This window comes from Lonchura striata, chromosome 1 (assembly GCF_050655825.1).
Source record: "Lonchura striata isolate lonStrDom1 chromosome 1, ASM5065582v1, whole genome shotgun sequence".
Taxonomy (NCBI): Eukaryota; Metazoa; Chordata; class Aves; order Passeriformes; family Estrildidae; genus Lonchura; species Lonchura striata.
Window position 1 is genome coordinate 103,012,087 of NC_140703.1, and position 26,680 is coordinate 103,038,766.

Below are 26,680 nucleotides of genomic sequence, written 5' to 3' on the forward strand. Positions count from 1 at the left end.
AGAACTTGTTAAAATATAACGATGAAGAGAATAGAGAGGAAAAATGCCAAGCTCTGCTTGCAATTACTGCAGTGTTTAGCTGGGATATTTACAACCAAAAAAGCACATTTGCCTTTTGAGGATGCTGCTTTGCATCACAAAGGCCCTCTCATTTGCACAAACAAAATCAAGCATTTGTGTCATGTTGCTCATCTACAGAAATATCCGCCACTCCGGTTTCAGGAATGGGATGCATTGCATGGCTTTCCTTCCCAAATATCTTGTTTAGAGCCAAAACATGTACAGGAACCCTCAATAACTGAAGAGGCCACACTACACAGATACACTTTACCATAGAAATGTTAGCAACTAAGCAGCACTTTCAAGATCCACACAGCTCTAGTTATACTGCCACGTTTGTATTGGCTATAGGTATATAGCCCTTCATGCAACTGACAGCTTTCATACTTTCAAATACTTCTCTTTCAAAACATTCTTTTTTTCCCCCCACAAACGGTTCTGTGAGAATCCCAACACCTGCAAACTTTGCATTTAATGTAAGAGAAACTCCAAATCCTGTATTTTGGAACTCACAACCTGGAGATGCACAGCCATAAAACTCATTCCCTCCCTGAAACAAGCAGATCCATTGCAATCAATTGAGCTCATTTTCATTAAATGGACCCAAAAGGTTACACCTCACATGAGGGCCAAATTCTGCTTGCAGAAGCAGAAAAACTTCCCAGACATAGGTAGAACTGCCAAATTGACCCCAGAAAGTTATGTCAAAGATCTCTTGCCAGGATAGGTAACATATTTAAGACAACTGTGAAATCTGAAGTTACTGAAACCTCCAGTACATGGGAAGGGGATGGAACAGATGACAGCTCAAAAGCCTGAATTCTCATGCAATTCTAATTAGCAAAATTCCCTCAAATAATCAGCAGTGACAGTTTCACTCCATGCTTTTATGGAAAGCAGGGAAAAAAAACCGGTTCCGATTTGTAATATTTAAACATTATGAATCTCCCATTCAGTTAGTGCCACAGAACAGCAAGTACAAGACAAGACTTAAAACAACTGATGGGAAATTACACAAAGCAAGGTAGGGGCTCACTGCCATGCATTCTGTGAAATCTGAGGGGAAGATGACAATTAGGCCAGTAGAAAAACTACTTCATTTTTAAAATCTGGTTTTCTTTCAAGAGATAAATTATTCTATTTGTACTATAATATTATTCCTATGCCCCCCCCCAATATATAAACCTAATGTTCTTCTGATAATATAAAATATTTATCCTTCTGTCATGTACAGACAAAAAAAAAAAAAAATGAGGCAAAGAGGTTTAGCAACTTACCCTTAATCCATGTGAGCATTCCACAGGAGAAGTAATGGAAACATATCTGCTGAGTTCTAGCCTGGAGTTTTAACTATAAAACTAACCTTCTTTAATACATTCAGTTATTATCATGATAGTTTTGACAACTGGCAAAGAAAGTGGAAAAGATTAGCAATTTTTCGAACCAGCTTACTGCCAAGGATTATAAAAATTTATGTCCTTATGTCTCAATTGAACAACAGAGCCATACAAAAGCATGAATATCTGTAATACAATCCACCTCTTCCTATCTGTGTTAGGATGACTTCTGGTTATAAGGTAGCTGTGAGATACTAATTGATATGTTGCTATAATACAAAATCAGGTATAAGTCATTGTTCTGCTATCTAAAAAGCAACATCACACTTGGAAACTTCAACATCCACCTTGGCAAGACATGGACACTACAGCTTGAAATTTTCTTCTTTCTAGATTTTAGTTTCTGTTACAATATAATAAAAGAAATAAGAAGTCTCTGTTTTCTGTGAAAATTTTTAGCCTACCTTACACAGGACTGAAAGGTAAAATGGAGGCTGCCAAGCAAGGTAAGACAAAAATGGATTAAAGGGAAAAAAGCGTTCCTCTCCCAGTGACCTCCACAGGCAGCACTGTAGCACCTTCAGTTTTCTCAGAGCTTCACCCCTTTTCATGAGGTAGGCAAGCCAGCCCCTACAGAAGTGACCACTGAAAACACCATTTAAGATCCATCAAAATCACTACTAACCAAATTAACACTCATCATTTCCAAAAAAACCCAGCTTCTATGAGCTAACATGGGGCAGGAGATAATATGGGACTTGGGGGGTTACAGGCAAAACAAAAGAAAGACTCCTGGAAGATCTTTTCAGTTAATTCCCAGAAACCAAGAACTGTGAAAAGCCAGTTTCTAGTCTCATCCTTCAACAAGCACTGCCATTGCAACTACATTAGCAAAAAAACTCAAACCAGACAAACCCCAACAAAAACACCCCTATACTTTGTTGATAATCTGGAAGGAAGGAAGACAAGGAAGAGAGCAAGAAAATAACTCAAACTATCAAAATGAGTTATGTGAAATCAACTTAGATGTACTGATGATGAATCTGTCAATAAGCCTGGCAAGACCCAGCTCTACACACTGGGTACAAATTTAACAGCCTGATTTTTTTACTCAATCATCACTGATTCTGCCCTGGTTTTGCCATCATTTTTCCCCAAATAGCATAAACAGGATTAAAGGTGGGCCCAAAATGACATAATACAATGCAACAAGCTTCCAGGGGAAAAAAATATACACAGAGCATAGATAGGACAATGAAACAATTTGTTCTGTCTCAGCATCTGAATGACAGCACTGATACTCTGGACATAGCTTATAGCTATTAACACAGATTTGGAAAATATCTTCTCAATCACATCCACTAGTAGGGCATCACAACCATTTGCTGTGGCTTGGCACATCTAGGTTAGTAACCCTTTACTTTACTGCTTCATCCCCAAAGGAGTAGGGTCTTTTATTACTGCAGGTGGGAGGTCTGTAGAGTAGTACAGCTTTCTGTTTAGAGTGTACTGAAATACCTACAGTGTCCATACGACCCAAACAAGAACAAATTTTTTTTTAAAAGTCCGTGTAGCAGTCAAAAAATACATGTGTTGGAGTACTTCCAATTTACAAGAAAATTACAATTACCTTATAAATAAACATGGTAAGATGACATGGAATCTAGACTGACAATAAGGTCACATCTTTGGGAAAGGCAAAACCTTTATTTTTTTTTTACGTGATTACTGCCCTGTAGCAGTACTATCCAACCCTTGCTGCAAGATGTCAAGAAACATTAATACCGGATAAAAAAAGCTTAACATTTGAGAGAATGTGGCAAATCAGGTTTTAGCCTGAAGCACTGAGGAGTTTTTAATGTACAATTCTGAAGACAGCATAAATCTGCTTACTGTGTGTGCCTGATTTAACTACTGTGATCTGCTCACGAAGAGAAGCTGGCTGCACTGACAGAAAAATAAAACCCCCACCAGTATGAAATTGTACCACTTCACATTTTTTTTCTTTATTGCAACTTAATTACCATGCTTATCTGATTTTTTTGGCTACTCTAAACATTACAGAGTCTTCACAGATTTACTTACTACAGATTTCTATAAAGTTTCAACACTTCTTTTGTTTCATCTGCAAACAGGGCAAACACTTAGGTCTGTACTGATGTTGCACATTTGTGCACAACTCAGCTGAAAACATAACAGAGCTTATTTTATATAATTTCATCAACAACAGAGAAGACCATCTCTAGTATCTAGCTCGGTAAAATCTGCACATAGTAAACATTGAGAAAATTACTGAAAATTATATAAAACTAAAAAATCATAAAATAGACAAATAAGGAACTTTTAAATCTCTGCTTGAGCCTGTACTGCTCTTTTGCTGCAAACAGTTTTAGAAGGAGACCTTTAACATCAACACTCTGATTAGCATAATGAAAGAAGATTGCTCTCTCTGCCAATAAATGCACTAAATTAGGAGAAAAGCAATGATGGGACACACGGTGAGGAAGAGGGGGAGACAGAGGAGAGGGAATGAAAGAATATGACTAATGGTAAAAATTACAGAGTATCATGTTTTTAGTTGGTTTTTAAAATTATTTTATCATCTTCTTTTGGCCTCCCAAATTTTTAGAGCACAGAGAGCAGTTCCAAGTTTTTGAGTTCTTTGTATAACCTTTATCCTTCAAAAATCCAGCTTCGTAAGGTTGGGGAGATCATGGATATGTAGAAACTGATCCCCTTCTTTCCAGATGCTGTTCCCATCTAAATGATAGATACTACTTAATACTGAAATCAATCTTTGCAGGTGACACTACTTATTGTTTCCCACATTCCCAGTCATTCTTTTGTTTTCTCTCTTTTATGAAAAAGGTTTTACTACTATTATGAATAAAAAGGTGGGTTGCCTAAGAAACTGCCATTTACATGTAATAGCTAAACAGTAAAATGAATTTATACAGAAACAGCAAATAGAAATTGTTCTGGCAATCTCCAGTCACCTGCTGCTTACTTCAATCATAAGCTTCAAAATACAACAAGCTACAAAAGCAATACATGAATATCAAGAATATTCTTGGGTATAGTAACAGATTTCTATTATTCAACAGAGTAAAGTAAAAATTACAATCTATTGTGGTTAAATAAAAAAGTCCAGTATATTTGGTGTAGAAAAAGAGTGAATAAAAAAACATGCAGAAGATATAAAACTTTAAAAGCCTTCTTAAAGTATATCAAAAGCAGGAGTTACATGGACCCAAGAGATGACCAAATTTTAGAATGAGCAAATGCAGAAGGTTACACTAAAACAAAAAGACTGAATTTATTTTGCATTCATACTCACTCCAAGGAAGCACACAATATCAGTATAAGTCCAAAAATCCCAAATACCGTTTAATGAATAATCATGGAAGGAACAGAAAACATAACAAAAGGCACCACTATGTCACTAAGTTTCCATATATTGTGAACTTCTGGATCCAGTGGCTCAAAAATGCTGTAAGTGGAAAGGAAACAGTACAGAAGAACAAGGGTGACCAGAGGAATAAAACTGATCCCTGAACAACAAAACCAAAATCTTCCTGTTAAAGTACTGGAAGTACAAGAAACTGTTTTAATACAAGAAACCAAGGACAACAAATGAAACTACCAGCAAGGAAAAGGAGTATCTCCTTTTCCACAAAAAATATACTCAGGTAGAGAACACCTTATGTTGTACATGCTAAAAAGGATGTTATAGGTGCTAAAAGTTCAGATGGCTCCAGTATATAATAGAACAGGTTAGAACAAGTTCTTCCTCTTTTATGCTGAGTACCTGAGAAGGTAATCAGCATAAAAGCATTATTCTGGGCTTGGAAGGAGCTGGGCTGCAGATGGACAGATACTAGGAATACTTGGGCAAACCTGTCTCCTATGTGCTAATGATTTTCTTCAGACATCTGCTTTCAGCCAGTGCTGGAGAAAGCCTTCAAGAACAGATGGTCCTTCAGACTGGTCCAGCACAGACATTACCATGTCAATCTCTTTCATTAGGTACTTTTCACAACACTGTTTATGTGTTTTTCAGTCATCTCTAAAAGCATTTAAATGACCAAGAGAAACAGAGAAATCTATTGCATCCTTAAAATATTAACCTTGAGGCAGCAGGTCAAGCCAACATCAGGCAATGAAGTCAATCCATCCATAACCAATTAGTACTATCAGAGATATGACAAAGCTACAATATTAGCTAAGCACAGCTTCTGATAGTATAAATACTGAATGGTACATTTCATACCACTGTGCACATATCCTGACATCCAGCCAGGTCCACTGAAGTCACATCTTCTGATAAGGACCAAAGACAAAACATAACACAAATATTAGAGCCTGAAGGCTATCAACAGATGGTCCAAAACAACTTTTCACCTAACATCTTTTATCTTAGTTCATGAACTGTCTAATACCAATGAGAGATACAGAATATACAGTTATAGAGAGTAAAAATAACACAATCTGGTATGAATAACCCACATCCTAGAAGCCTGTTCTTAAACTCCTCCCATGGCAGAGGTCCTACATTCTCTCTGGGCATCCTAAATGGCTAAGAGAGTAGACAGTTGAAATACAATCTTCCCTAATTTTTATACTGTCACCCTTACTGCATTTCATCTCTCCTTCAAAAGGTTAAATTAGACCCCAAAATACATCTCATGGCAGGAAATTGTTGTCCTAGGCATGAATGAAATTAAAAGCATCATTTATAATTTTCATATTTAGATTGCAGGATATTGGCTTTGCAAGTTCACTAAATTCTGAGGCCTTTTTTTTCAGCCCTCTTCGTAGTTATTTAACAATTTAAATGCTTTCAGCTTTAAAAAATCAAGAATACTTTTCATATTCACTCTGGAATTCAAGCCACTCTTAAATCAATTATTTTCACTTTCTATTGTAGAAATTCAAGCCAGAAATACTGAGGTAACCATCAGAAAAAAGGTCCGGACCAGAATAACACTTCAAGGAATTCCTGCAATGTAGTAAATATTACTACTAATATTTTCTCCCCTAACAGGCATAGTCAATGTTAGTGTGATGTAATGAAGAATCCTGACAACATCATCATATTTCTGAATTCATGCAACTTAATTATACTCTTCTTGAAACTATTATTTAAATCTTAATAAAGGATTGTCATTGCAGTTCTCTAATAGCTTAATAGCAATCAAATAACAGTGAAAAACCTAACCTGAGAGCAAAATATATTTTATCCAGATATGTAAATTCAACAACTGTGTATAAAACATACAAACATAAAATATAAAATAAATAACAATACAAAGCAAAATAGAAATAATGAATTATTTATGCTCAGAATGGGGAAAAATGAATGCACAATTGCAGTAAAACTGCAGTTCACTTTGGGCTCACTTTTGGAAACAAAAATGAAAAACACTCCAGCCTGCACCTCTCTGCACTCTGTTTCTATTACATGTCCAAAATTCTCAGTTTTAACTACAAGTCTGTAAGAACCTTGCTTCAGATTTTATTAATGCCTGGAGTGTTTTTGTTTCTCATCACAAAGCAATAGTATCCTAACTGGATATGTATTTCAAGTCTGAATTTTGTTTGGTTTATTACCTGAAGGACTGGATTACATAACCAGCTTTACTTACTGTCAAACAACTTTGAGCTCTATTAAGCAGTAATCAGGCAAGAAAAAATTCTGGATGTCTTACCTCAAAATATCACTGGCTTTCCAGCAGTGAAATTGGAGTAGACTAAACAATTTAATATTCTTTCCAGAAGATGAAAATGGACTCAGCAATCTAAACTCACAAAAATATATTTTAAAAATTCTATGCTACTAATTTTCACAGCTCCTCTTGTGTATCACAGAATGGGTCAAGTTGGGAGGGACCACAGTGGGTCATCTGGTCCAACCTCCCTGCTCAAGCAAGGTCATCTCCAAGCACATGGCACAGGGTCATGTCCAGACAGCTCTGGAATATCTTCAGTGAGGGAGACTCCACAACTTCTCTGGACAATCTGTTCCAGTGCACAGTCACCCCCACAGTAAAGAAATAGTTAAGTGTAATAATACATCTCATTCATGATCTCCCAAGACAAGGTCAACCTCCTGAAGAAGCTAAGGAAGACACTTTAGAGGTTGGGAGCACAGAAACATTAAGACTAAGGTCAGTGTGGTACCTATTAGAAGACTTCTGATCCAATGTCCATCATCCTCGCCTGACTTTCCCCCTCCCTCACTTCCCTCTCACTGCAGGTTTGTACCAGCAGATCATTTTGGACAGTACAACTACACACAGAGTTACTCCTTTGCTGAAATCTGCCAGAATGGACAAAACGTGATTCCAGGTACTGTGACCCCTGGCAGCAACTTCAGACAGGCAGGTGAGAGCAAGGATGCAGAGGTACCCTTAGCTAATTCCAGTTAGATTTTCCGTACAGTTCTTGATCTGCTAGCAAAAGATTGAGAAAAAGAATGGGGATGGAAAGGCCAGGAAACATTACTGATTTCTTGCCTTCTTGCTTTTGTTCCTTTCCTACTTCCAAGTGAGAGTTCTGTGACACCAATCTATTTGTTCCTTACTCACCTAACACCAGCTATGAAAATTCTTACTGAGAACAAATCATTCTGGTTAATAAAGAAATTAATTAAAATATTGTTCTACTCCTTCAAAACCTCTCTTCCTGACAATTTTTTACAGGATGATGATAGAAAAGCTCAGTTTGACAGAAAAGCCTTACACTACAGAAACCTGACAAGCAGTTTCAGAGTAGCAAAGGGATTACACTGAGGCATATCCCTCTTCATGCTATTTCTCTTCATCTTAAGGTAGAGATCTAGTCATTATAAAGTGGCCATTAGTTAAAGAGACACTATCACCTGATCAACAAACATCCCTAAAGGCAAGAGGGTGACAAAGCATTCAGAATAGGCAGCTGCAAGACAGACTTTTCTGAGTATGAATATGAAAGGAGAAACATTAAAGATATAGTTTAGACCTGAAATAATCAGAAAAGCAAAGACTACTTTACTTAGCAGTTAGCATAACATAAAGTGCTGCAGCAGCCAATATATTAGTATTACTAAACAGGAGCATGTATCTATCAATAATACAAACAGAAAGTCTAGTACAAGATTCTTCACAAGCACACAAAAATTAGAGGTCATCAGAAGTCCTCCTAACAGTATTAAATAAAACATCTTCCCAGAGATAACTATGAGCAGGCAAAAATTGTTTCCCAGCAATTTCTATTAGCTTTAAGCTACATAAAGAAAACTCAACAACATTTCATCCTCGCCTGCTACTCACAAATTAAATCTTCAGTCTTATCTGCATATAGCCAGCTGGTTTTTAAAATTCTGCTGTAATTGAGGAGAAAAACAATTAAGCAATATTATTAGTCATCTTACCATTGTTCCCTGGTGGTTGTAATGCATCGCCTGTCAAGCTACACCATCCAACTGGGAAAATATCTCGAGAATCACACCTGCACCAATAGTCAAATGCTCCTCTCCAACCATCAAATGTAACAAAAACTTCATCTCCTTTAACATCTCCAATGGTTGCTGGGCAAATCAGGTATGGGTTCTTTCTATCTATAGCTTCAAGTTTCATTCCAACTTTAAAGCAGTTTGGCACAGGTTTTGGTGGTTCCTACAAAAATAAGCATAGTAGAATATTTGTATTTCTATGACCTCTTAAAAAAATTACAAAACTAAGTAAAAGCCCTTCATTTTTCCTCAACATTCTTACCTACTTACAGTCACTACTCTCAGGAAATTACAGAAACACATTCAAGGAAACTCAGTCATATTTTAAATTTGCATTTGCTCTTCTGAACTTCAAAAATCTTCATTCTATTCCCCAAACACAGCTGGGATAATTAGTAAAATTCTCCATGACAGAAAGACCCTGATAAAAGTATTTACATAAGCAATAGGTTGCAACCAATACATTATGTCTGGGCAGCAAGACAGCCAAGACACTAAAATGAAATTATTACATGCTAATAAAGAAGAGGTTTGCAGAGCATGGGTATTTCTGGGGACTGATAACTGTCTGGTAAAAGCTTTACCTCTCAATTAATCCATGAAAAATTCATTAGCATTGGACATTATTTATAGGCCTCTGTTATCTCAATTGGCCTTAGACCAATTCCAAGTGGACAAAAGAAAAACAAAATTCAAGTGAATGTGACTGGTATAAGTGTGACTCCACAGCAGGAGTTATGATCTGACAGAACATAAATTACCACGTCAGCCTCAAGAACCTTATTATCTAAACCCATCTCAGATGTGCTGCAGGCTAGCACAGAGAAGCGTGGCTCATCACGCCTCAGAAAATTTATATTATCTTATCTAAAAAAAATTATAATTATATGAAGTTAACACCAAGTGATGTGATTGCAGGCCTAAACCCAACTGTTTGATTTGCTGACATACTTCTCAGTATCATTCTCAGTATCCAAAAACACAGTCAGTATGACAACAGCGTTTTATCACCTCAACAAAAAATTTAACCAAGTCATTTTAATATTACTGCTATTTTTAAATATTTTTTCATATTTCACAGTCATTTCCTCAAGAGTCACATTTAAAAAACTGAATGGCTTTTTCTATTTTCAACTACTTTCTCACTACATCTTAAGTGATGAGTCTGTGTCCAATGAAAATGTTTAACAAAACTTTTCTAAGCACTGTTGTCTTACAATGGGTCTCATTCCCTATTAATTTTTTTACTCCTGTGCACATTCACATGACCATAGTGCTGTTAAGAAAAGTGATACGCATTTTATCTAAAACCCATGAGACAAAAAATGAGCAAACATAATTTTTCTAAATAACACAACATACTTTGAAGTCTCAGCTCAGGAAAAGAAACAGCCCTCTCTATGGACTAAAAGCAGATTCCTTTCTGTCTAGTTCCATAGCATGTCAATCCAGTTCAAAGTCATTTCAAATAATAGTCTTGCCTTCCCGGTCTTTGCTGCAGAAAACAGGGTAATATCTTAGCATCCTCATTAAAAAATGTAACCATGGACCAATTGATAGGAAGTTGTTCACTAGAAAAGCCTTTCTTCTTACCTTCTTAAAGAATGCTGCAGGTGCTATTTCAGCTCCATTGAGAGTTCTTAAGAGAAACATTGGCCAAGAGGATGCATTCATCTGGAACCCTGAGGACAAACAAAAAACTAAGCAAACAGCCCTACTTTCAGTTTTTAAAATACAATAGGAGAAAAAGGTTACAAAGTCTGTTTCACTAATGCCTCATTCCCTCTGTTTCAGACTTGGCCAAAATAGAAGCAGCTAAGACAAAATCAACATGCTCGCTGTAGCTGCAGAAAGCTGTGTGATTCGTTTCCATTCTGAGTGACTTGCCTGCAAAATCACTCATCATAACATCAGGCATTACAGATTAATTTCTTGGATTTAATGACATGCAATTCCTAGTACAGGAGACCATTAGGTTGTTCCAGAGTCTCTGGTCCAGTGGACGTTCCCTGGCACAAGCACCTAGCTTTCGCTTCAAGTTCTAGCTCATTTATTGAGAAGATACTTTTTTATTTTTGAGAATCTTGTTATTCTTTTACCAAACCACAGAAAAAAACCCATTCAATTGGTTTTTCTTCCTTCTCTCATTAAAATAAATACATAAATAGCCATAGAAACAAAGTATGCCTAAGGGTGAACAAAAAAAGTAATTGCAATAAATCATGTATCATATTGAAAAACATAAACCAGATGGCCTTTATATTTTATCATTCTTCATTAACAAGTGAATAAAAATCCTAAACAACAATCAAATTTGTCTGGATGAACTACCTTATTCAAACAGAACAAAGGTTTGGCTGAAAACCTTCTTATTCCATATAATCTTCCTTCACAATCAACCACTTTCCAGTTAAAAGATAAAACAAACAAAAAATCCTTTTGCTTTCTTTGCTTTCCAAATGAATGTTTTAAAGTAATGAGTAAGATAACAGACATACTGGACATTTTTTTCTGCTTCTTTAGCAGTTAGGTGTCTGGAACAGTTATGCCGAGAAACAGACATAATACAGAAAATAGGAATTTTTTCCACAAAGCAAATAGTACCATAATCTGCCAAGAGCTCATGAGTTCCCTCATAACTGATCTTTAACAATTGTCTTAAAAATCTGTAACTAGAAAGGTGGAACATATCTGCAATTCCTGATCAGTTAAATAACACACATTTAAAATTAGATTATATGCTATAATGGTTCTTGAGCTTTAAGCTATCTGCAGTAGAATAAACAGTTTTTAAGCCAGAACTACCCATGCAACACCTAAATTAATGCAGACCTCCTCTATGATAAATGGTGTCATAATTCAGGGACCACTGAGCTGATTGTCAGGTCTGGTTTCATACCAGTCTTTATAAAACCTGAACACGTGTGGTTACTGAAACACAATATTCTCAACCAGGTAGCTCAGAAAAGATATACAAGCAAGACACAGGAGTAACAACTAGACAACAGTTTCAATTAACTTCATTTGGTCTTTAAGTTGTCCTGGTAAAATTAGAGAAAATGCTATCTGCGATGTAATTTGCTCAGAACATTAAGCTCTCAACAACAAAAAGCTACGGAAAAGAGGCTGGAAGAGGAACACTTTGCTGCAATAATCACTTTCTCAAAACCCTTATGTAACTTGCATAATTAAAGCCATGTAAAAATCAGGTAGGAGGGACTATTTTAGTTAGTTATTGTGATAGAAGTGGAACATTAGTATCCAGAAGGTTCTCTACTACTAAGGAAAAAAAAAGCCGTTGGTTAAATGTCTAACAGGAGGTAATTATACACCCAATTAGCTCCCAGCTTTACCCAGGAACAGGATGCTGTAAAACTGCCAAAAAGGCTTTTTCAAAAGTTTATCTAGGTATGCCAGAATGTTTGATTGTTGGAACTCAGCATATCTCTAGAAAAATCTAGGGCAGGAGGGCCAAAATACTGGCACTCACATTCTTTTGTGAATAATCAGCAATTGTTCAGAGGGCAGGTAAACTTACCTGAATGCCCGAGTGCAGGGAAACAGCTGCTTGTCAGGCTCTGCACTGCACGCAGCCTGACCACTTAAAGAGTAAGAAACAGTATCTGAGGAGAAGGCGTCAACCTTTCTACTGATGGTCATGGAAGGTTTCTCCTCTTGACTAATTGACCCCATCATACACAACCGGCATTGTTTTACTCATCATTCTGGCTTAAAAACATATTTTAAAAACTGCTGTGTTCATGTGTGCAGCTGAAGGAACTGCCACGCTCTTCCATTTTTTCACTTTATTGATTCTAGAAGGTTATATCAAGACTTCAGAGAGGTTAAACTGAGAAACTTCTTGTAAAAAAAGAAAAAAAACCCAACTTTTTCCCTGATGTCAGGAATTTCCAGTGTTTTCAATCCAAATCTCTATGTATCCATTGAAAGAAGGGGAAAAAAGCCCTTCTGGGTCAAACTGTATCTATCATAAGCAGTATTTTTCTAGACTGGCACCCTGATTGCATTAATTTTCTTGTGCTTCTGAAGAACCACAATAGCATAAAAATCCACCCTTATAATCTATGTGAAGTGGCTTAATGGTTAAGTCAACCTTTCCTGTGTCAGTCTTTTTACAAGCAAACCAAGATTCATACTATAGTGAAATTATACTTTTCAGTTCATCTTTTAAACAGAAAAACTGGAAGTTGCTTCCAAAGCAGGATGACAAGCAATTTGAGAGGCTACTGAGAGGAAGTATACCTATCCTCACTAAACCTCCAATAAGAATTCCCTAAAAATTACTGTTGGCACCAAACCAGAAGTAGGTTCATAAGCATAAGATGGAAAAGCAGCAGAAACCAATTTCTGTATACAGGTAATTTTAAAATTATTCTACAGTTTATTACTTTAATATTTTTTGCATCTTCTAAAAATTACAGATCATAAGATAAAAGGGCAGAGTGTGTTTGGGTAAATTTTGGTCATTATTCTTCCTCTTTTTTAAAAGCGAAACTATTTGCAGATCATTGTGAAATCTTTAAATATTTCCATACATAGAAGTTTAAGCTATTGACAAATATGGTATAAGAATGCAGATCTAAATATACAAGTTAATCACAGCAAAGAAAGGCAATGTCACATTTTACTACCTCTAGCACTTTGATAGTCAAAGTTACCTTTGACCATTGACCAGGTAACAAGGAATTGCTTTGTAGAATTCCCTATTTAATCAACTTCCTCAGTAAGTCTAAACTCAAGAACTATTTCTCAGTTTGAGGAGACACAATGTTGTCACTCATACTGCTCATGGAAGACAAAGGAATTTCTGCATGATATTTCATTTCGAAGCATAAGAAAGCTATACCTTGTTCACAAGCATTTGTTGTGCTCACAAACTAGCCATGACAAACTGACATTCCTGAACATATGTTGGTTTGAGGGAATGAGAATATCATGCAGTCTAAGCCTGCAGTTTGCTAGAGCTCTGGAGTGTTGCTTTTACTACCTCAGAGTAAAAATTCAGAGCAGAATGCTACAATTCTGCACTAACCCACCTTATGCTGCCTGTCCTAGAACACAATTTGCTTGGTGCCCAAGGAAACATCCTGACTGCCCTTTCAGCAGCCCTGCCAAAGCTTCCTAAGCCTGCAGCAGCCAGTTCCCTCTTGTGAGCTGCTTGGATGCACTGATGAAGAGTAAAGGGGCAATTTGGCTTTCTCCAGTTCTTTCCAAGGGCTCCCAACAGGAGCATGCATGGCATCATGCAACAAAACACTCTATACACACACACAAGGCAGGCTGTGTATGAGGGAACACTTACAGAATGGGCACATTTAATATTAAGGGCCTATTAAGAAACACCAACAACAAAAAACCTGCTCATTGTTTTGTCAGAAGAATGAAAAGATAAGAAAAAGCCACAATTCACTTAGTCAGAATTAGTTTACTTACTTCTTTTTCAATTAAATAATGGTTTGATGAGATGTTCATACCACTGCATTTGCCAAGACAAAAAGCTAAATTTGACTTTCTGAAAACAATACTCCACACACATTTGGTCAACAGCTTTGTTACTTACCAAGTGGAGGCTGGAGCATGCCCCCTTTCTTTTCACAGGTCCCAATGGGCTGTATGTCTGAGGAATCCACAAGCCTCCAGAAATCATTTTTGTTGTCACTTCCATCGAGCCGCAACCTTAGCCTGGCACCAGTGATTCCGATGACAGTAGCGATACAAACTGAGGTAACATTGCGAGGATCGTGGGCTTCCAGTTTCATACCAACTTTGAAATCGTTCTTAGGCGGAATTCTAGACTACAATAAAAGGTAAAAGGCTTTTTCTTATTGTGTTAATACTGCTAAATTTACCAGCCAGTTCAATAGACAGCTTTCTTTCCTCCAAACTTAGCATAAAAATGACAAATATGAAGAAGCTTTTAAACTTTTGAGTGTCTAGCAGCCAAGTCAGAAAAGGCAACTGGATAACCTACCAACTGCATAAGCATGATTGATTTCTAAAGAGGTAAGGATGCTAGGTAGGGTAACAAGGGAATCGTTATGAAGATGTGAACACAAGAGTGAAGTGAATGGAATAGAACATTAGGAAACATGACATTCCACTCAAAAAAACCCAAAAAGCCAAAACACAAACCAACACACACATCCAAAAAAAAAAAAAATTCCCAACCACAAGGTTTATTAGCTTCCAATTCAAAAGAAATAATTATCCTCATTATAATAATATTGTGGAAATCTAAACAAAATCTGTACCCTTCTGTATCAAAAAAAAAAGCTTACATTACAGAGAAAGAAGACAAAAAAAGGAGTTACTGTTAGCATTTTTAAGACAGAAAACAGTCCTAAAGTCCTATAAAACTTCTGTGCTAATACAAATACTGTAGATTATGCTTATTCATAGAGAACTGAATATAATCACATACATACAATTAATTTAATTAGCACAGGGAAAAGAAACGTGACAATTGCAATTTGGTCGTTAGGCAGAACTTTTTGTCACATGCAAAAGATGAACAAAAGAGGGTATTTTTTAATCATGTATAAACACACTACAGACAGAGATTGACTGAATTGCACTCTGATTACTTGCCTTCTGTCATATTGCAGGCAAATGACATGTAACGATTTTTAAAACTTTGTAGTAACACTAGCTGGGATGGAATGACTCTCACTTTTCTCTTTATTAGTCTCCTCATTTCCAGCCTAAATTTTATTGACGGAATTTTTGGCCAACACTATAATTTAGTTTTGCACTTTAGCAAATAAAACCGAAAGCTACAACTGACTTTTTCTCAGTACCTTTTCAAGAATGAAAATAAGTCAAGCACTGAAATTTCTCTTAGGAGATGATGACTGTTCTCCTATCACCCTGGAAACTCTTCTCTGCAACTCTTCAGTACAAAGTTGGTTTTGAATACAGGCACCCAGAACTGTAAGCAGCATTCCCCATGACATTTAAATCCAGCAGCTACCCCATGCAGACTAACACAGTCTAACTTCTAATACAGGAGGCACCTTAGAATACCCAAAACTACAGGAACTCACAGGACTCAGATGTCCCCTTGTGCCTAACCTGACCAGGTCAGGTGGGGATCCCACAGCAGGCAGACAAAGTGCACTTACCTGTCTGCAAACATAGGAAAAGACAGGAGAAATCTGCTCCTGCAACAAGTGTTAGTGATATTTTTTCTCCACCACATTTAAATGTCTAAAATACATCTTTCTCTATTTGCTATATTGTGCAGCTGCACTATTTACAACACACCCTGAATCAACACAGGAACCCTGGAGGAGCCTCAGCCCAAAAGCCAAAGAGGTGAGCAAAATTCAGTGAGCATCTAGCAGTGCTGAACTCAGACAGCAGGCTGGCTGAAAGGAGAGCCCAAGCATATTAAATTGAAAGGGCAATTCAATTTCAAGATATTGCTTGTCAAGCTGTTATTTTGTACAACATGGAAAAGCAACAGAAATTGAGAAATCAGGGAGTTTGTTTCTTTGTTTGTGGAGAAGGTGAACTCAAGGCATTCTTCCAAAAAGGTAAGTCCTCAAACTAGTTTTTCTTTAAATAAAATAACAAAACCTTGCTCAGTAACAGCTTTGCTTTAAGTTCTGCACTAACCACAAGGGACTGAGCTTTTACATTTAAAATTTTCAACTGCCTGGGAAAAAGTTTTAGGGCAAGAAAAAGGAATATGAAGTGCATTGAAATTTTAAGTAGTTATTAAAAACAACTTAAAGCAACAGATAAAACACCTTCTAAATTAAGATAAATACTTTAATCAATTTCCATTATCTGTCTGTGTCTTAATTTATGGTAGAGGCTTTAATTTCTTGTTCCCAGGTATTTTTAAATTACTACAAAATTTAAACTTTTTAAATTCCCACGGGTCACAAATTCTGGAAGTAACTTCAAATTTATTTTCTTGCTGCTCTTTATTTTCTGGCTGGTCACAGCAATGTATTTCTTCACATTACACAAAGTAATAATGACATGTACAATTCATGTGTAACCCAATAAAAGTCAAATTAATACTAAACAAAGCACAAGCACTTTAGGTTCAAAAAACTGCAAACATTATGTAGTGAGAGGATCTAGCTCTGCACTTATCACCATTGCATATCACTTTCTACTTAAAGGTCAACGCTTAAAAAATTAAAATCTGCATATGCAAATTGTTTTGAAATTTGCTGTGCACATAAATTAAAGCTCTTCTTTCCAATTCACACACTCCTTAAGCAAACCAGGTCACATGGATTTATCTCTGTTAATGCACGTCACCTCAGCACTTCTATTCAGGGCATTATTTGGTTGCTCAGTTCAGACTTTTTGGGCATTACTAGGTGAGAGGAAAATGCAAGAAAGACACATGGAAAGGCTTTTGAGCAGCTTTCTGTAGTAGTTACATTCCTTGGGTGCATATACTCTGGTCATGGTGGTTTATGGTCTGTGAGTATGGCGTTAACCTCAGAAAGATCCAGGGACAACTTACAACCCTCTGCCTCTACCCAGAAGGAGTTTGAGGTGTCTGCCTTGTGAAAAACACATTCTGTGAAATTAATTTATGCAGCTCCACTCAGAGCCATGGACACTAGTGTTTTTAGCCACCTCCCACTGAAAGCAGCATGCAAGGGGCTCTTTGCCCCACATCTACAAAGAGCAAGCTGAGATTCAAGATCTAGCATGAAGAAATGCTACCACCTGTGTTTCTCTCTCCTAATTCTCCATTCCTGCAACTGCTTCAGACTCACCGAGTGATGGTTCCTCTCCTTCTCAGACTATTCAATTCATGCTGCTTTTTATTTGGGCCCCCACTGGAGGCCAGTATCATTTACAGTACAATCAGACCCCCAACAGACCCTAGAAAACAATTTCAGAACATGCCCAAGCCACTAAACTAGACATGCACTGCTTGTCACACCTATTACACTTCTATGAACCTGAACAATCCAATTCCTTAGCAACTATCTTACTAACACAGTGAGGGCACACAGACCAAAATGAATTTTATTTAATTTTACACAGACAAGATACACCTCAGCATGGGAAAACAGAGAGAAAGATGCCTAAAGAGATCAACTCAGTCTCCAGAGGGCTGAACAACTGGAGGTCATTAGGTTACACAAGATGGTAGATTTAAACTGCATCTGCAAATACATACTAAGTCATCAAGTAGGGGGGAATCAAATTTGTAGGCTATAGGGTAACACAAAACAGTACCTTAAACACATTAAACATCATAAATCCAGTACTTCCTTTGTATTCCCATATATTCCACTTGATGTTAATTTTTTTAAATTTTAGTATCTATTACCCCTAAGTAAAAAACACTGTTAAGAAAGAGATAAAATTAAGCATATTAGAGATCCAGGAAAAAAGTGGTGACTCAACTCTACTACACACATATCTTATAGCTAGACAGAATTGAAAGAAATGTTTCAAAAATGGGGCAAAGACTCCTCTGACAATCAGCCAAATTTTAAATGCTTACTAAAACCATGGTAGCGTTAAGACTATTGAAAAAAAGTAGAAAACCTTTTTGAACACTGACAAAGCTATCTGTTTTCATTAAGTAGTTTTTTTTTTAAAGGAAAAACAGAGTTCAAAGACACAATTATAATGAAACCCTCAAAATTTGGCTCGAGGCAGAAACCAGGAATGAAAAAACTTCCGTAGCTAGTAACTGCCAAAACTGTAAGCTACTGATAACTACAGATGAAAAGAAGTCAAATGGGAAGTCTGTAAGCAGTCTAAATGAGAAAGTTTTTCTAGCATCACCCTGCAACAGGCATACAATACACACACACTTGCAAAATAGTATCTGGCATACCTGTCTGAAACAATGCAGAGGGGCAGCTACTGATTCAGTCTCTTTCAGATAATCATCCCAATTAAACTGTTCTGGAAGACACAAGATAAAAAAAATACATAAACAAACATAAAAAAAGGAATTTAAATTAAATGAAGATTTGAGGAAAGAAAGGGACAGAAAACCCAACTATCTTGTAGAATATATTTTCTCAAGAGCAGAATCATTCTCAAATGGAAATTCCACCTTTGAAATACATACAGACCTTGAAGGAGCTACACAAGTAATGCTAGTTTACAGGGGTAAACACACAATAGGCAAAATTAATATAAACCTCCCTTCAATTTTTTTTCTACATGTAAAACAATCCAAGTCAGAATATCTAGATTCAATATTCTGCATAAGCATCTCCCAAGCATCCTTATATAAACCACATTAGCTTTCCTATATCTTTGTTTCCCTAACAAGAAGGTTGATATGATGACCTCAATATGAGTACTGAGATGATATACACTGAAAAACAGAGACACATGGATACTGTTGAAATATATGCTATGAACACTATCCACTAGAAAGCAAGATTAGCACAACCTTCCAACTGCATCTTTGTCTCTTTTTATCTGAAATCACATAAAGGTTTATTTTTGTAGAATATCATGTAATATGGCATAGATTGGTAAACATTATGGCAATGTTAAGTAACAAAATAATGGTATTTTTTCCAGTGTTAATAGTGTCACTGTTTATGCGTATGGGCAAGTAGATTCTGCACTTGATTTAGTGTTACCAGTTTTGCATGAATGGAAAAATATGAAGAACCAATAGCAAAGATACAAGCAAGCATATTAATTATTTTAATATAAAGTGTAAGAGAAAAGCTACAATGTCTATAGCTAATACTTATGTTACTAAATTATCTGAGTGAGCTCTTTTGCTTATTTTTTTTTGTTTGGGCAGCCAGCATCTTTCTGATGTTCCTGAAAAATAAAGCACTGATGAACCCAAAATGATGCAGCGATGCCACCCAGCGGCTCAACAACAGACACTCACAAAGCCTAATGCAAAATCCTTGGGAATGATGGAGAGCTTGCTCCAGGTGTGTGTTCCAAAAACATCACTGGGCACAGACACTTAAACACATATCTGCAGTTCTCAGGAGAGAGAAGAAGCAAAGAAACAATCAGAAAATGGCAGCATTTTCCAGCACTTGCACACAGCTTCTCTGAAGGATGTGCGGTGGCTCAAACCCAGAGTATTCCTGCAATAGGACAGCATTCAGCTGACAATATCAAGTGCCTCAAGCAAAAGAGAACCATCCTCTTGGCCTGCTGGGTTTTGGTGAAACAGACTCAAAAATGTACGAGTCATTTGTCCTTTGTTAGCAATGGGAGAAGTCAGTAACAAGTCAGTAAAATGTCAAAAGATGTTAATTTGGTGGCCTGGAATATATGCAGGCTGGTAACAAAGACACTTTTATACAACATTTTGGAATTCCACCTATTTGGGAATGAAAATTTTTTACACATTTATATAGTAACACTGATTTTGTATTACTTACAAAAGGCAGGATACATTAACTTAAGCATATATTTTATATTTCAGGAAGGCCGAAACAGCTCTTCAGAGCTTTCCCCAGGAAGTAGCCTCCAAATTTGTTTCTCTTTTCATTAACAAGCCAAGGAGGGCAAAAATGTAATATTATGAACTGATAGCAAGGTTTTATCTCATAAAAATTTGTCTTGGACTCTAATAATAAAGCTGCCACTTCAGGTTGTCTTCTGATTTAAATAAAAAAGTTTTTTAATCAGAGTTTACCTTAGTAAAGTACCTAACTCTACATAATTAAATCTAGTCAAAAGATTAGATTAGATTAGTTGTGTCCCCAGCTGTCTCAGATCTAACATGATGTAAAAGCTGCAGTCATGCATAGCCTCATTGTGTTAAGGACTGTACAAATACTTCAGTGACATCACATTTACCAGGACAAACCGTCATTCACCGCCTCCAAAAAAATATATAGTAACATTTCCCAAATTATCTGAATTTTAATAACAGGATGGTAAATTTTGTGGGGTGACCAAAAATACAGAAGGAATGAAACAGTTTTGTTTTTTTCCAGGGGACATTTACTAGAAAGACACAGAAGGTAAGGAGCCAGCCACAGAAAAAGCCAAGAGGAAAAGAACATTGCCTAGGTCTTTGCTTTAAATCCTGTCTATCAAAAGCTCTTGCATCAAGCAGTAATGTCCTGGAGTTAAAATGAAAAGCTCTCCACCTGTGAAGATACACTGTATTAAATTAGAGTCAAGCTCTCAGAGATGGTGCTAATTATAATTTAATTACTGCAGTTATAGAAATAGAAGACACATGTACGTTTGCAACATGTAAGATGCAACTCTAGAAAGATAAGCACATTGAAAAAATATTTACATGAAAGCTTCTCTGTATTCTCAGTGCGCACATGTAAAGAAGCAATTGTAATAGACTTATTTCTAATTCTAAAGACCCTGAAAACATGCAGCTTCTGACAACTAGAAATCCTCAAGAAAATTAGCTCACACTAAATAATTTAATGTGCATTTCTCTTAACACTCAAATCTGCAGGCTGAATAAAATACCTTAAGAAAAGACTGTTATGCAACAACCACTCTATAACCCACCAGGAAAGTGAAAACTAGAGCGAAATTTTATGCTGAAGAACAAACCAGCATATACTGGAAATGGAACAAAACAAAACCCAAACCAGAAGGTAACTAGAACCTTTTGTAAATGAAAAAAAGTATTAGTTTAAAACCTGCATAGAAGTGAGGCTCTTAAACAGTGATTCAAACAAGCAGCAATGGCAAAAAGCCTGACTAATTTAAAAATGGAGGTACTGAGTTCATGTCACAGTTGCTTGCACTACTAGCACTGACCCATGGGTCAATGACCCTTGATGCTTTCTGCAATGCTGTATCAATGCCCTATCACTTCTTGTCAAACCTGCCAATCCCAAAGTAACTCAAGCTAGAAGGGACCTCAGGAGGTCTCTAGTTCAGCCTCCTGCTCCTCCAGGGTTCCATCAGACTCAATGTGAAGATTTCCTCATCAAGGAGGAATTTCTTATGCTCCAGCCAGTATTTGTCACTTCTCGTTCCACAGTGGCTCTGAGAGGAGCCTGGCTCTGTCCCCTTTCCATACACCTGACAGGTAGTTGAACACAGCATGACCATCTCCCATAGGCTTTTCTTTTAGCTGAAAAAAAAAACATTTCTTCTGGTTTCAGTACTGGGTTTTTGCGTTCCGGCTCCTTCAATTTTTTGCAGGACTTCAAGCCAGCCTACTCCAGTAGAGCAGTGCCTTGCCCGTACTGTGCACCTCAAAACTGAAGACAGCTCTGCAGATACAAACTCCCCAAAGCAGGAAACGCCTCCTCCCGGCCCGCTGCCCGCAGGATCCCTTTGCAGTTGAGCTCTTTCACCACAAGAGCTCGCTGCTGGCCCACGCTCAGCCGTGCCTGCCGGGCTCCAGGGCTCTGGTGATAAATTCCTGCCCAGGCAGAGAGCCTCCCGCCCGGGCTGCCCGCAGGGCTCCGGGCTGCCCGCAGGGCTCCGGGTTGCTCGCAGGGCTCCGGGCTGCCCGCAGGGCTCCGGGTTGCTCGCAGGGCTCCGGGCTGCCCGCAGGGCTCCGGGCTGCCCGCAGGGCTCCGGGCTGCCCGCAGGGCTCCGGGCTGCTCGCAGGGCTCCGGGCTGCTCGCAGGGCTCCGGGCTGCTCGCAGGGCTCCGGGCTGCCCGCAGGGCTCCGGGCTGCTCGCAGGGCTCCGGGCTGCCCGCAGGGCTCCGGGCTGCCCGCGGCCGAGGACTCTCCGCTCACCACCGAGTCTCAGCATGGTCCTGCCATTCCATTTCCCCAGCACTGACAAGTCCATCTGAAGGGCAGTCCTGCCTCCCAGCCTACTGGCTACTCCTCCCCACTAGATGTTACCCACAAACTGGTCTGGAAGTGTGTTCTGGCCAGTCGTCCCCATCTGACAGTAAGGCATAAAACAGCATCAGCCCTAATACTAACCTCTAAGAAATGCCACTAGCTACCATCTGACAGATGGACCTTGCACGGCCTGACAGTCCAGTTAATTTCTCATCCACCTATCCAAACCACATCTCAACAGTTTGCCTGAAAGGACGCTACAGAAAATGTACAGGAAAGCTTTGGTAAAGTTGACATGAACAACATCCATTGCTCTCCCTTGTTTCCAGAGTAACTGAGCACAAAAGGCAACCAGTCATGCACAGTTCGCACTTGGCAAATCTACCTCCACTGTTCCTAACCTCATTGTTGTCCTTTATTTGCTTAGAAATGGTTTCCAGAAATATTTTCTTTATAGTCTTCCTGAAGACTTAAGATTGGGTAGGCCAGCCTGTAATTCCCCAGGTGCTCCTCCTGTCTTGACAGTGCATACTATTTGACCTTTTTCAGCCATGGAGAAACTTCCTCAATCACTACAAGTTCTCCTAAAGAAGCGAGAAGCCTCTGTGTGACATCAGCACCCTGGAGGTGTCACATCTGCTGACATGAATAAGTGAACGCACAGTTTGCTGAAGTACTTCCCATCTTTTTTCATCATATGTAATTCTCCGATTTAGTGTAAGTCAAAAGTTTTACAAAATTTTAACTGAAGATTTAAATTATGAATTGTCACTTGCAGACTGGTACAATTTAAGGTCCTGGTTTATTCAGGCTAATATAATACAGTATCACCATAGCCTAAATGCTGTTTGGGCAGATAGAACACATCATGTCTTCTCAGACCACCCCTAGATTCCCTTGGCACCCATCTGAAACTTTGGACACGAAGATGCCTCTTTTCTAGTCTTCATCACACAATCTTTCTTCTTCAAAGATGAGATTTCCTTATAATTTTTCTTCACACACTCTTGCAAATACAGCAGTTTAAGTGTAACGTATTTCATGCTCCGCTTTACACCTTGTACTTCTTTCTATATGCTGTGATCCTTCAATTAGAATTTTTCTCCTCCTCGTGTCTTTCTCTACTCACTTTAGTCTATTTTTTTAAACTATTCTTCTCACACCCCTGTATCTCCTCCTTGACTTTTCCTATCATACATTCCCCTGGAAACTCTGGAGACTTCTCTGTTGTTAGTCCAAAGCATTGTATGGCATCTTCATCTAGCATCAAGAGGCTCTTTCTGCTCCTTTGCCACCAACAAGCAACAACACGGAATAAAAATTATTTCATCTGTAGAAAAGTAGAGATCTTGCAAGAAACTCCTCTCTGTTTGACAAAGCTGAGCCTAGATTTCATGAGGAAGTTCAGTTCCCAGACACTAGGTTAACAGCACAGATCAAGTCAAGAACACAAACACAGAATAAGGCTTGCCTGCTTAGCACTGCTTCCCCACAAAGCTTTTTCAACACCTTGCTCTCGACTGCAGGAGGAGGCAGGAACATTTTCCAGTGACTCATAAAATATGATTATCTTATCCGCATATGAAGAGCACTTTGCTGGTGGGGGAATGTCTTACAGCACTCTGTCATGTCAAACAACATTATTTAAAACAGACACGCTGAGTCTAGTTTGACTGGAGCTCCTTATACACTGCAGAAGAGGGAAAAAGAGACAAATATGCTTCTTTCTCCGGCTCAAAGTAACAGGGACAAATAAAGATGACTGCACAGGTTGTGGATGCTCCTCCTTTGGAGATACTCGTAAGTTTTCTGGACACAGTCCTGAGAAACGTGCTCTAGAGGAGTCCTGCTTGAGCAGCAGGTTGGACTACAATGACCTCCAGTGGTTGCTTCCAACCTTACCCATTCTGTGACGGCCAGAACCCAAATAAATGAAAAAATTAGCTCTGGAAAATGTAACAGTTGAAGGCTGTACTATGACTGGTATTCTTTTTGCAAAGTCATTACCTCAGTTACCCAGCTAATGTGTCAGTATCCTGTCATGATTCATCAGTGACTATGCTACTTGTCTCCAATGGTACCCAAGAGGAACCAGACCACCTATCAGGAGTCAGAGGGCACAGGAAAGTGAGCAGAGTGAGTTTAAATGATTCATTTTTTCAAGAACTCCTGAAGAGATTTTGTACTCTAGTCAATACTACCCATGACATTTCTTACTGTCCAATTCAGACAAACAACGTGAACATGCAAAGCATATCTAAGGATGTTGCTGCTGTCCCACTGCAGCACCATAGAACCTACCCTGACAGCAATCTCATGTATACACTGCCTTATGGCACCTGCTGTGCTTAGTAGAGGCTAAGTTAGCCAAGAATCTGGATAATTTCTAGTTTTTCCTCAGTTTAAAAAAAACCCACAAATTCTGCTTGCACATCGATTATTTAAAGTAAAATTAGAATCCCAGGCAATTTAATCCAGTTAGCAATCCTAAAAATTCAAGACTATTGAACTGAAAATCCTTCTTTTGGCACCTGGAAACACATTAAGGAAATAGAGGTAACTGCAGCAGAAAAGGCATGAGACCGAGAAATACATGATGAGAAGAACAGACAAATCAGTAACAGTTTAAAAATAATAAAGTTTACACAGCATCTTTGATTGTACATACAAAGAGTACTTATCTTGGCTATTAAAACTAGCAGGTTCAACTCAAGCAGTTTCAATCATCACTTTCTATACCAAAACATACTCTCCTAACAGCTAGACAAAAGCAAAGGTATGTTTTTAACTATCCACCATAATAACCCAAGCAATTCCAACAAGAAAAAGTCAGAAAATAGTACAATACAAACACATATATTTTCTTTTAGAATACCTTAACTAAGAACCTGACAGCTGCAATACCTACCACTTTTTAAAGATGGGTTGCTTGCCTGCAGATTCTTTCCATCTTTCTCTTTTTTAATATTCTTTGAATCTAAAAGACAAGATTCCATTACATAATAAATATAATATTCACATCATAATTATGTCCAGCATAACACAGAATGCTTTCAGACAATACAGAATATTTTGTTGACTTTGATTCATTTCAGTACATAATCAAAAAGGTATGTAAATTTAATCACAACAGTATTTTCCCTTCAAAATAAATTGAAAAGTACAGCATGAAAAATCAGAGCTTTTGACTACTTTGCATCAATTCTTAGAGTAAATCTAGTTGCAGAATACAGAATATCAGTTCCACAGACAGAAACCCAGTCCTATTTTTAAACAGTTTTACTTCAACCTACACAAAATCTGAGATCCTAAAGATCACTGGATATCTTTAAACATTGGTTATACACAGATCACTGTCAACGAGAAACAAGGAAAAAAACAAACCCATCCAAAAGCCATATTTCTGAGTTAAATATTTCACTCTATATTGAGATTCCTTAATACTCAATATTCTAAATATAAAATTCTCAAATACTCAAAGCAGCTATCTCAGCACATATCAGTTAATTAAAAGAATCACTCAGAAGAATCTACCTTCTCTATCATTAATCTCAGCACATACTCAGAAAGGGGTCTGCCATATTTAATTTTTGATGGATTTCAGCATGTATGAGATGCAGAACTGGGCAGCTATAATGGAGAAGACTTAGAGAGACAACTCCACTCATTCCTTTTTAAAGACATTGTTTGGTGACCTGCTTTTAACACTCGTGGACTTGAGTGCAATTCAAATACGATATCGACCTCACAACAAAAATGCAAGTACACTTTCAGATCTAAAAAGCTTTTTTGTTTTTACCAAGATCTGCATAGGAGAATAACTCCCTTGGTCTGTAAATGCCTTACTACTGGGAATGGGGCTGTTCCTCTATTTAGGCTTGTGCCTAACTCACACCTTGGGTTATCACACTTAGCCTGAGCTGGTACAGGTGAAGGGAAGGCTCACTTTTACTGCAAGATTGCATTAGCAGCCAATTATTAGGAGCTGTATTCACTCGCTTTTAAGTCTACAGCAACTGATTGGCTTGCTCTTGAAATAAAAGCACTCCTGACCTAGAA

At 37.8% G+C, this 26,680-nt stretch overlaps 1 protein-coding gene across 9 annotated transcripts in view; it reads right to left on the minus strand.

Annotated features, from left to right (window-relative positions):
• The window catches only part of SCML2 (Scm polycomb group protein like 2), a 72,765-nt gene that overhangs the window by 27,012 nt on the left and 19,073 nt on the right, over positions 1 to 26,680 (minus strand). For 5 of the 9 annotated variants that reach the window (XM_085585261.1, XM_077781623.2, XM_085585251.1 and 2 more), the window contains 5 exons: positions 25,530 to 25,598; positions 18,737 to 18,807; positions 14,471 to 14,705; positions 10,483 to 10,571; positions 8,809 to 9,052 (listed from right to left, as the gene is read on the minus strand). In XM_085585261.1, the coding sequence (XP_085441387.1) occupies positions 8,809 to 9,052; positions 10,483 to 10,571; positions 14,471 to 14,705; positions 18,737 to 18,807; positions 25,530 to 25,598 (708 nt within the window). Of the gene's footprint in view, positions 1 to 8,808; positions 9,053 to 10,482; positions 10,572 to 14,470; positions 14,706 to 18,736; positions 18,808 to 25,529; positions 25,605 to 26,680 lie in introns of all 9 variants that reach the window. The other 4 variants (XM_085585266.1, XM_085585273.1, XM_085585276.1 and 1 more) reach the window with 2 other exon arrangements.